This window comes from Tetrao urogallus (assembly GCF_951394365.1).
Source record: "Tetrao urogallus genome assembly, chromosome: 8".
NCBI classification, from domain to species: domain Eukaryota; kingdom Metazoa; phylum Chordata; class Aves; order Galliformes; family Phasianidae; genus Tetrao; species Tetrao urogallus.
This window is the reverse complement of record NC_136821.1, coordinates 29,570,034-29,582,389: the sequence shown is the minus strand read 5'-3', so window position 1 is coordinate 29,582,389 and position 12,356 is coordinate 29,570,034. Positions and strand designations below refer to the sequence as shown.

At 39.2% G+C, this 12,356-nt stretch overlaps 1 protein-coding gene across 1 annotated transcript; it reads right to left on the bottom strand.

Annotated features, from left to right (window-relative positions):
• Window positions 1–931: 931 nt before the first annotated feature.
• Window positions 932–6,430, bottom strand: MSTN (myostatin; the record flags this gene model as incomplete). The annotated part of the gene is made up of 3 exons (XM_079538959.1): window positions 932–1,312; window positions 3,617–3,990; window positions 6,058–6,430. 3 exons carry the CDS (start codon window positions 6,428–6,430, stop codon window positions 932–934), a joined length of 1,128 nt encoding a protein of 375 aa, XP_079395085.1.
• Window positions 6,431–12,356: the final 5,926 nt, after the last annotated feature.

The following is a 12,356-nucleotide window of genomic DNA, read 5'->3' as shown; positions in this document are numbered from 1 at the left end:
ACACAAGTCAGTTATATCAAAGTGGTTTTTTAACAATGTCTGTAGCAACCAACTATTTGCATTGGCTTATCATAGTGCAAATGGTAATGTTGCAAAGGCAGATTACAATATGGGATTATGGTTTGAACATTAGACTTCTGTGCTGCCTTTTGTTTTACTACATTTAGAAAACTATTCACCTTCCTTTAAAAAATAACTTTTTCTTGCGAATGTTGAATAGTGTACCTGAGGATAGGGCAAATTCATTATTACTCCAAATTCTTTCACTTAGATAACTATCTTTCTATTTACTCAGCCTGCTTACGTAGCACCATTGCCATTGATTACTAACATACTAATGAAAAAAAGGAATGGAAACACGCTAAATACAATATACCATCCCTAACTTCAGGATTTGTCCATTTACGTGGAATTTCATCTTATCACAACTCTGCACTATATATTCAAGTGTTCAAGGATGATTCTGGTGGTATTGTGTAGTGGTGTATATGTTACCAGTATATATTTTGCTGTAAATACAATATTAAGTGAAGCTGTGAAGAAGTTGATTTAATAGCCTGCTCCTTCTGTCCTTGGATGAGAAGGAGCTTACTTTTGATTACCAACAGATGTTGAAAACTACGTATAAATTTGTGTCTGAATGACTGAATATTGATTCCCTCACAGTGTAAGAAACTCATTTGTTAAATCCGATGATTTTGATTGTAGCTTCTTTGTCCGTGGTTTCAGAGCCAGCCCTTAGGTAATTCTATCGTCTTTTAGTTCACGTTCTGCAGCTCGTGTTGTGCTATATGTGGTCTGTATGATTGTACAGTATAAGGATGTTGGCAACGCCTAGCGTACGTAATTTCACAGTTTAAAAGATGGATGAGGGGATATAGCTTTTTTGGTGGCTTCCACAATTTATGAAGTGGTGGATCTCACGATGGTCTCATGAGCACCCGCAACGATCTACAACCATGGCTGGTATCTTTCCATATATTATTTGTTCTTTTCCATTGAAATACAGCATGTTTATAGGGGACATCTTGGTGGGTGTGCAGCAAGGGCCTGCTGAGCCTCTTGGATTTGCTTGGTGTACCAAGTGGGTGTGTGGGTATTTCTGTAGGAATACAAATTCGCATTCTCCAGAGCAGTAATTGGCTTTGTATCTTTTAGGTGCTATAATCCAGTCCCATCCAAAAGCTTCAAAATCCACTGTCAGTGGGTAGCGGCAACATCGAGATTCCGTCGAGTGCTCGTCACAGTCAAGGCCGAAATCCCTGCGGGACCGTTTTGGTGTGTCCGTAACTCTGACCTCTAAAAATGGGTTCTGAGAGAAGAGGAAAAGGAATCGGAAGTATTAACAAGGTAGGCGTATGTAATTTGAGTAAGAACATGCAGATAGATATTTCTGACACAAACGTATCAAATTAATATTCTCAAATAACATCTGCAAACGTTTTTGAACTTCTACCCTTCTGAGAACTTTTTCCTCACCCAAGGCTGATACATTTGTTCCCTGCTCAGGGATTGTTTCTCTTCTTCACTCTGAAGACCAGCATTTCCCTGCTGCTTCTCCACGAAGAGTGTTAATTTCTGCCTATCTCTTCCTGAAATCACCGTTATTGTTGTTTCTTATTAACTGCTAAGAGAAAGCTTCAGAGATTATGAGGATCTTGGGCTCCTACTTTAGCTGTTGTTTTCCTTGCTGCTACAATAAGAGCTTTTCTTTCTTTCTTTCTTTCTTTCTTCTTTATAGAAGAACTCTGAAAAGGAGAAAACTCCAAACAAACAAACCCAAAAAAACCCCCCACACATTTAAAGGGCGGGATCCAACCTGTGCTGGATTCCTTTTGTGAGTCCATCTGAAATTTCCTCCATTCAAACGTTACTGTATTTGATTTTTCTGGATATCAGGGAAGGCCTCTCATCCAGACCCAGGAGGACATGAAATCTAATTACGGTTGGGTGGAGTGATTGGAGTGGTAGTAGAAAAATATTAGTAACCTGCTAGGCAGGTTATTTCCACTTCACAGCTTTTACTCAGAGGGCTGGATATGCTGCAGTGACTTTGGAGGGACAAGTGATATTTTGACTGCTGAGAGAGCCTTGTGGCCAGGAGAGCACTTTGGGCAGATCTCTGAGCCACATGCTTCCTACTGAAGGTGTCTTTGCGCAGTCCTTAACTGAGAATAGAAATAAATGTTAACCTTTGTAATCATAAGTTTGAAAAAGTTCCCAAAGTTTCTTCTGCCCCATGTCAATTTCAGCAATATGCCTGTTTGCCACTGACCAGGCAGTTGCCTCAGGAGTAAGTAACAGCCCAGCTAACTGCTGCTCAAGTTGGTTCCTTTCAAGACACACACCTTCAGGTCAGTACATTGTTCAGCTGCAGGAAAAGCATTTTCCAAAAGTAACCAATTTGGAGAGAGGCGTGATGGAGAGGGGCATCCCGCTACAGAGAGTGGCTGGAGAGGAGATGGAGGAATGAGGAAATACATTTCCTCTGCTGTGGACTGCAGAGCATCTATTCTTGTATTGCTCTTGATTCAGTTTGTTTTTACAGATGATGATAGCTCTGGAAAAGCCTTGGCTTATCCACATATGTGAAAACACCTTGTTGGATGGAATTGGAATGGGTGGAGGTGGCATGGCCATTATTGATATCTCAGTGGCCTCCTCCAACTATGGAAGACTCAGATCTGTGATGGATCTACAATTAAGATGTGCTTTTCCCCTTGATTCTTTTCACTGCATCACACTGCTATGAAGTTAAACATCTCATAGCTATATAAACAGAATGATCTATTGTGTAGCAGTAAAAACAAAATTAAGCTCCTAGTACTTTATTCAAAAGCAGAAATTTCTTGATTGTTTCAGCAAGTTCAGCTGTGGTTGTAAAAGATTAGCAACTTGGGGAAGCAACAAGGAAAATGCTGTAGTTAAACTGGTATGCTTTAGATTTATTATGTTCACCTTGCAGAAAAAAAAACACAAGTTATTTTATGCTTGCTCGTCATTATGATGCATTTATTGCATCGAGCAGAATTTATGTACTCAAACATTCCTAGTAGGAGGAATTATTCATTCTGTCACTAAAAGATGCACAACTCAGGGTTCGTAAACATAGATAATTTTCATTGTCATTAATGGAAAACACATGCATACAGAATAGGGAGAAATTCTCTTATGTGTTGAGCGAAAAATCTTTTCAACACCATCTACAGCAAATTTCTTATCACAGAAAGAGTTGAATTGCTTTTAGCTTCTTTTATGCAAAAAGTCTTCACATTATGCAGTATTTGCTCTCAAGTTTGGAAATAGTGTAACTTTGATAGTACCATCCATTTGTAAGTGCCAAAACATTTTCCAGTCAGTGCCTTACAACATGACCCTGAGGTATTTCAATTCATCTCAATTTTTCAAACAGGAAAATGGAGGCACAGGAATGTCCAAGTGATTTTGGTATTGAGAGCAAAGAGTGAAAAAATTGGGTATATAGAACCTTTATCGTCCATTCCTTAAGCAGTACTTCCATTTTTATCCTTAAAAGACAACCAATCACTTTCCAATGATAAAAAAAAAAAAAAACCAACACCAAGATATGTAAATGAGGCTTTTTTAGTAAACTTACCAGTCCGTCTTCACCTGGTCCTGGGAATGTTACAGCAAGATCTCGTCCATTCTCATCAAAAGCTTTTATTTCGATGCCTAAATTGGATTCAGGCTGTTTGAGCCAATTTTGCAACACTGTCTTCACATCAATGCTCTGCCAGATACCAGTGCCTGGGTTCATGTCAAGTTTCAAAGATCGAATTCCAGTGTATCTTGTACCGTCTTTCATGGGTTTAATGAGTCTCAGGATCTGCACAAACACCGTTGTAGGTTTTTGGACTTGCCTCAAGTATATCCATAATTGTGCCTTTACTACTTTGTTATATTGTATTTTAGAGCTAAACTTAAAGAAGCAACATTTTGGTTTTCCCTCCATTTGTACAAGAAAATCAGCTATAAATGAATGGAAAGAACAAATTACTGAACAGGGAACAAAAAGAAATATGCATATATCAACCCAATTTTTTTCCAGATCATGTAGGATGTCTTACAATATTATATAAACAGTACTGGTAACAAAGTGGATGCAATATCATTCAATTTCTGCACTTCACATCCTACAGCAAATATAATCATTATACTGTCACCTATAAGTAACATAATGTGACAAGGAATTGATGGTTGTTTTGTAAGCAGGCTAGAAGAAGGTTTGGCTAACAGTTTTCTAAGTAACTGTAGCTGATCCATTGCACTTTGTAGGTATGCAGAGTTGAGCGATGTGCACAGGCAGAAATTCAGGAATGGTTGGCAAAAGAAGAAAAGCTAAGGGACTCCTGTGGTCCTCAAGGATCTGACCATCACACCAGCACTGTGGGCTGACCCATGCAGCTGCAGAAAAGTCTCTTTCCCAGACTAAATTTGTCAGAGGACAGGGCACAGCCAATGCAACTTCATGGTGACTACTGCAAGCCCACTTCTGCTGCTCATCTGAGGACCTTCATAAAGCAACAGCAGCTTAGCATGAGCTGACTCAATGTTTCTGTCACCTGTAGGAAGTTTTAGATTACTAAATAACCTTAGGGTGCTGTGTACTGTGCAAAGAGGGCCGACTATGTGCAAACTACCCTTAACACTTCATTTTCTTTTCTGAGTGGAAAGAAAATTGGAAGTGCTAATCTGAATATTTGTTTTCATTTCAACGTTATTAAAGGAAAGTCATGTGCAGTGCTTCATTCCTGTAGCCTATAATGCAGCTGTCCTACCTAGTCATGATAGCGTATCTCCATGCCAGGATAAAACAGATCTTAAATGATACAGATCTTTGACACTCATAAATCAGATCACTTAAGATAACTGCCTCTTTAGCGTATGTATTGTAGTTCAAATGCTTTTTATAAAAAGAAGAAAATAGAGCAATAAAGCATAATGACTTTTCCCCAGTCATTGTGACTATATAGAGGTTTAATTAAAATAGTTTTGAAATTTTGTACATAATAGGCTAGAATAAAACTGACAGTTTGCGATAAGGCTGCAATAATGTGTTGCTGTTAAGCATGCATCTTATCAAAGTTAAAAAAGGTTTCAGACAAAGTTAATCTTTTGTCCATTTTAGCTGGCTACAGGAGCTGACATTATTCTAGTATACGTATGGTAATGATATCTGTAACTGCTAACCTGCCTTATATGTCCTGACATCTTTTTTCCTTTTTGACATCATATTCTTAAGTGTTATTTTAAAAAACAGCTGCCATAGCCAAATACTTCAGCTGATGAAGAACATAAGATACTATAGTATTAGCTGTGCAAAAGATACTTGATAGGAGCCATAGCAGATGTTTAGCACTCAGAAGATAACTTAGAATCTGCTCATTCAGTAAATGCCTTCATTCTTCCTTGGCACCACTACTGGAGCTGATAACTATAACGTGGACATTTTAACATTTAAATCTGTTACACATAGATTTGCTTTAAATATACAGTTTTAACTCGGAGGTGGGTGGTGCTAGCCTGTGGGATCAGCAAAGAAGCAAGAATTTAACTCTATGCTTACACTTGCTATAACATGCTGTAGTTAGGTAGGTCTCCTACTCTAAGCTGTCTTTCTACTCACTTCTATGGCTTTTAAACACAGTAGCAGGTGGAATGTCATGCAGAAAATATAGTTATCTTATTAGCTGCACTTGCACTTTCTATCTGCAATAGGGAAGTTCCTGAATGCTGCGCGTAACAGAGCCAACTGCAGATGTCCTTTTGCTTTCTAAACACACTTAGGCAAATCCTAAGTGTGCTACAGGGCACACATTACAAGGAGCCGAAAAAATGAACAGTAAAACAAAGGCTCGCAACACGGTCATTTGAACCTGACTCAAATTCTTTAGAAATACACTCTCCTCCCTCCCTCCGGCAGACTCCAGCCAGCAGCCTGTTGGGAGAGCCTGAGAAGGAGTTGTGTGGCTCTACAGCACGGAGACAACTCTCGGAGGAGCGGAGCGAGACGAAAGCAGCAGGGTTATTACTTACACTCCGTAGGCATTGTGATAATCGTTTCGGTTGTGGCATGATAGTCATCGTCTTCCAAAGAGCCATCGCTACTGTCGTCTCTCTGGACGTCATACTGATCAATCAGTTCCTGCAGTGGAGGAGCTTTGGGTATAAGTTGTTTAATAACGTCCCTGCTAATGTTAGGTGCTTGTTCCAGGCGCAGTTTGCTGAGGATTTGAATTTTTATGGCTTCTATTCTGGAGGATTTAGTATTCTGTCTCCACGTACAAGCATTGCACAGTCCGTCTTTTTCAGCGTTCTCTGTGGGCTGACTACTGCCATCAAGAGCCACCGGATCAACTGAAATCTGCATGAACAGGTAAATATAAACATAGACTGCTAGCTTTTGCATGATCTTACAGTCACTGCAGCTTTTTTCCTTTTTTTTTTTTTTTTTTTTTTTTTTTCCCCCCTGTCCCTCTTTCCCTTTTTCTTTCAGTTCTGAACAGATCCGTGAAAGCAAATGCAGTCTGAGAGACAGCTTGCCACACTGGTGTGCCTTATATATGCCAAGGGGGCTTTTATACTCCAACTTTGATTAGGCTCATGTCGTCAAAACCGACGATTGGTTGTTGTCCCAACAATGAATCTAGCTGTCAGAGGTTAAAGCCCTGTCGATCACAAGTCACTAGACAGCATTTAGTTACAGCCAAGGGTGAACTGATTTATCTGGTGGCTTCATAGAGGATACGTCTTCACATACTGAAAGGATATGTTTCCAAGTACTATGGGCAGCAGTGCTGGAAGACAGCATTATCATTCTTAAATATACACTGAACACATAGCTGCACTATGAATTGAGGCAGAGCTTTCTTTAGAGTTGCTTTAGGATTCTGTCACTATTTTGACTGAAAGTTTGTGCTATCTAAAGTAAAATTATGAGGGATTTCTTTAAAAAAAAAAAAAAAGGGAAAAAATACATAATCATACACTGCACACATTAGGAATCTGTGCTGTGCAACAGTTTAAATGTATTAAGCAGTTCAGATTTCAGTCAACTGTAATAGGCATTTCTGATAGGTACTAGATAAGCAGGAATAAAGATTTTGTACATGTATGAGTAAAAGTAAGGGCTAACTATTTGACCCTTTAGTATCAAAATGAATTACTGAAGTATGTAGACACTTAGTAAGTAAAGAAAGTTTGCCATGTCAGCAAAATCCTGGGCAGCAAATTAGATACTGAGAGACCTTCAGTAACAAAGGTATTTTTAAGGAATATCATGAGCTACTCAACTCTAATATTACACAGAAATAGTCCAGCTTGCTTTTTCCATTGTTACTGAAATTTGTAAATGACATAAACTGTTTAAATTCCTTCTGTCAGTAAATCTTCATTTTTCATATCCTATTTTACTTCAGTTCAGGGTACCTCTGTATTATGCCAACTGAAGTGATAGTGTGTTTGGCTTTCTATTCAAGCATGTAAGTTTTCTATATCCCAGTTATATTTTTATAATTATGATTTTAATATGCTTACTGCATAAGGCACACCTAGACAGCATTGTATAATTACAGGTCATGGCTTGTAAAATCTTACATAAATGTAGATGAGACTAGACATGCTGCTAGCAAAAATAAAAAAAATTCATTTTCATTTGGGGAATCGGGGGTCTATATGTTAGAGCAAACACAAATCCCAGAATTTCATGCAAAATGTCACAGTTTGCCTAATTTGGGACCATGCTGTCAGTTTTTCACTTTTTTTTTTTGTTTCTTTTCCATAGTGAGTACACCTGAAAGCGTGGCAAATATGGGCATTTGTTTGCATACATTCGTATAGGAAGAATGCTACTTGATAGAACAATCCAAGAGCTCTTTTTCTGCCTAGTCATTTGTGTTATTTTGCATTAGCTGTCCAGGGCACAGAAATTCACTGCATGGCACAGAACTGAGCCTAATATTCAGCTCATAAATCTTGAGTATTCGATTTAAATTGATTGTCTTTCCATGGTGTAAAGTTGATGCAAGCAATAAATGTGTTGTGCTCACATGTTCCAGGTTGCAGCTTTAGGGTCTAACTTTGATGTTCTCATTTCAGCCAGATCCATGTGTAGAGCAAGCATTTTGACAGCTTATATCCTGAGCATTTATTTTCATGCAAGATGCTCCTGTCAGTGCTCTCAGTGTATGGAAACATAAAGGGGCTCGTGGTTCACTGGAACTACAAGTTAGGAGAGATCTGAGTTTGCAATGCCATGTTCACAGCATACTTGCTGTGAATACTTGCTGTGCATATTCTTGCACTTTTAAGAGGCCAGTACACTACAGGTGCTGGAAAAACATCTTTATGAATGGTGGATAGGATGATTCACATAAAGAATCTCGAAAATAGCTAACCCAGTTCCAGACTATTTATAAGATTTTGGTTGGTTCTTTATTTGTTTTGGGTCATGGTGTTCTTTTTAATGTATTATAACAATGCATATCATAATAAAGCTATTTAATATTAATCAGAATGACTAAAAAGCTGAGCATAAAAGGGAATCTACCCCCAAGTGGAAACCTTAATAATAGTGCCAAGTTTCACAGTAGATTCAGTTCCAAAGGGAATGATGATCCATCAATAAACAGGTAGGAACACTGACGCAGTCGTTAAAATCAGAATCATTAAGTGCTCTGGCAGACTGGCTGGGAGCCACTCATCATGTTTGAGAAGGGACGAGAGAAGTGGCCGGTGAGAAACGCCTCTACCAGCATGTCTCTTCTTTGTGCTGTGCAGCTGCTTGCCTGGTGCGAGACCTGGCCTCCTCCTCCTTCAAGGTCTTCCACTGACTGTGGCTTGTTGTGAACTAATGCATGATTTTCTGTCAGTGTTGTGTAACAATTGTGGAAGAAAAAAAAAGCCACTCTTTTTCCATCAATAATGCATTTGTTCATGACTGCAGGATGTAAATCCTTTATTTGTCATGCCTGAAAATGCCAGCAAGCTTTGAGCAAGGGCAGAGCTTTCTCTCAGCCACCATGGTGATGCACATTCTCTGAATACCTGTAGGTTGTTAGTAGAATAACTTTGTCTTCATCTTTTCTTGTTGCTGTTTCCTTTCTATGAGACTGCAAGAATTTGGAGAGAGCTTAAGGCATAGCATTTGATTAGGAGGTACTGAAACACTCAATGTCTTTAACAGTACCATACAGAAATGGTTTTTCTTTATGACTTTCATTGTGGCATTGAAGGATAATGCTGACTACAGATGTAGGTGACAAAAGTAAATAATAAGTGAAAGGAAAGTAACCAGATAGAAGTGTTTCCCAAAAAAATGATTTTACAAAAATGATTTAAAAATAAGCAGCACGTTACCATCAGCAAAACCAAAGAGTTAAAAATGAAATGCACATCTTACTGAACTTTATGGCGTTTTAATATTATCTTTGGGATTTGTGTCATTCTACCCGCTGTGCCTGCCAATAGTGAACAGTATTCCCAACCCTGGCTATTCAAAGATCATGACTCAGGCCCCCAAAATCAAGCAACATGTGTCTCTTTCAAAGGAGAAAAGTCACACATTTGTCTGTCAGCTGCCTTTTGGCTTTCTGCCTTGCCCCAGTAGTGTTCATACTCGTTGGAAAACCTAAAGAAAATAGAAAAAAATATCCAAACCCCAAAATGACTGAGACAGAGGTTTTGAAGATGCTGTTACTGTGAGTTTTATGGAAAAACAGTGACTGCGTAGAGGAAAAGAAGATTACTAATGCCCTCCCTGAGGAGAAGGCAAGCAGAGCCCAACCATTACCCATCCTTTTTGGCAGCCTTTAATTAGCCAGTCAGCATGTGCTTAGTCATTAGTCAGTGCACTGATAGCTCTGGACCATCTACACTGTGTCATCCCTTGCCTGGCCAGCAACCCAGAAGAGATAGTTAGGACAGGATGGGATTTGAGCCTGTTACGGGGGTGGACCAAATGGCAATGAAGGGGAACCAGACCATTTCTGGGAAGGAGTTACAAGAGTATGAAGAAGCTCATGGCAGGGGAGGAGAAGGATGTAGGTTATAACCGTGCCAGAAATCAGGCATCTTCATTCTGTTGTAGGCTAGATTGTCAAACATTTCCTTACAGAATAGAAGACAAGAAATTCATTCCTCATTTTTCTGTTATTTAAATTAAATGAAATTATTCCCATAATTGGCTTACTGCAAAAGGTAGAACTTAAATAAAATCTCGAATATTATTAAATGCACTTTGTACTTTTATTGTATTATTAAATGCACAATGTAAACATGCACTTGTTGCTCACGATGATTTTTGTTCTACTTCAGAACCAGTTGGATTCCACCCCTAATTTGAAACAAATATTATAAGGAAGCTCCTGGACATCTGGGTCCGATAACCATTCAGTCACCTTGTATCACTTTTTAGAATCACAGAATTGCAGGTGTAAGAAGGGACCTCTAGAAATCACGGAGTCCAACCTCCTGCTTCTAGAATAAAGTATCAAAAAGAAGAGAAAATCCATTTAAAATATTCTTTACTAGATTCATTTCTCACTTATTTGCTATTATAGCTGTGTGTAATGGTTATGAAATAATTTTGGTTAGAACAGTTACTACTAAATAGGAAAAATTAGACATACAGTGAAATGCAATGGAGTTGAGGTATCTGAAGTGCTTAAGTGTGAGGTATGAGCCCAACTGTTCTAACTCACCAGGAGCTTTCTCTCAGACACCCGAAATGTAAGGGAGAGAATTTTACTGAACTTGACAGTGCGTATGAGATAGTGTCTAATGAAACAAGTATCACAATAACAAAAAAACTGTAAAAACATCATCAAAATTGTATTATGCAAATTAAAGCTGCAGCTACCGTAAGGCAAAAGTAACCGCACTTTTAATTGAACTTATTGCCATTAACTAAAATATGAGATCTGTAACTAGGAAGAAATCTTGGTAACAAAAGCCATAGAATAGTTTGTCCTTCTCTGTATGTTTTCCTGCAGAAGTGGTCATATATAACCTAAACATTCTGCTACATCAGCTACTTGATGGTATGGATATTTAATTCCTTTGACTTATAAAAAATAAAGTAGCAAGTTCATTTTGTTTTCACCAGTTTTGAGTTCTGGGTAATAGCAGGATTTGTGTAAGAGCGTGGTGCTGGATCCAGGTGCCATGATGCGCTGCCATCTGAATGGGATCTGCTGCAACTCCTCAATTCCTGCTCTCCCATTGTTTTCCCAGGGAAACCAACACGTTCATGCATCTGGGATTTTGCAGAGCCTCCTCTCAAGGCATGCTTGGGTCTGCATCTGCGTTTTAAGTACCAAGGCAAAACTTCACTCTGCCTGGCAGATGATTTCCTCGCTTCAGGAGCTTAGAGAGGTAGGGAGTACTACCTGCTCAGGACTTCCTCACCAGCAGTGGTATGTAAGTATGCAGTGGATGAAATGGGTGGGAAAGTGGTGCTGCAGCAATGTTTGCCTTTGATGTACCTTTCAGCTTGCCTAGGAGCTGCTGCTGAATTTAGTGCAGTTTAGGGAAATGACATTGGGTCTCCTTCAGCTGGTGTCTGACAGCTTTCTCTTCTCACTGTCTTCTCCTGACTGTGGGTTAGGGCTGTATGCTTGTGCAGGGCTAGAATGTTCCTGTTGTGTTTTTCTCTTCTACATATTCCAGTGCTCATTAATTCACATCATTGCTCTGGAACTGACCAGATATGCTGATGGAAATGAACTTTACGAGCAGATAAGGAAATGTATTCCCATTGGACTTCTTAAAAACATTTAAGGGAGGATGCAATTATAATAAATGCTTCCAGTTTTTCTGGGTTTTGTTTTCATCTTTTTATTCTGCAGCCTTCACTATGATGTTTATAAACAGTCTTAAATCCTACAGTAGTGCCCTGTTAAACATCTGTTTATTTCTAAAGGCTCCCTCCCTGTAACAAGATGCTCTCTTCTCTTTAGCCTTGAATCTTTTATACTTCTACACAGAATTTCTGACATAAATATTCAATGTTTACTGAAACAGTTGAGGAAAACCAGGTCTAAGTCACAGAGCAATGGAGGGAATGGTACCAGCATGACCCCAGGTGCAGGCGTGCGATTGAAATCCATGTGCCTGTTCAGTCATTGTCCAAGGCAGCTTTCAGTGCCATCTAACAAGTAGGGGAAGTTACCTCTGGGCACTGAGGAAAACCATGAAATCCTTGCAGAAACCTGCAGGTGGTGGTGGGATTGTCATTATCAGCCTGGGAGGTGTGAAGTTGGAGCCATCCCAGCGAGATGTTAGCACTCTGCTGGGAGCACGGCCACCGTGTGCTGGGAAACGTGCCGTTCCTATGA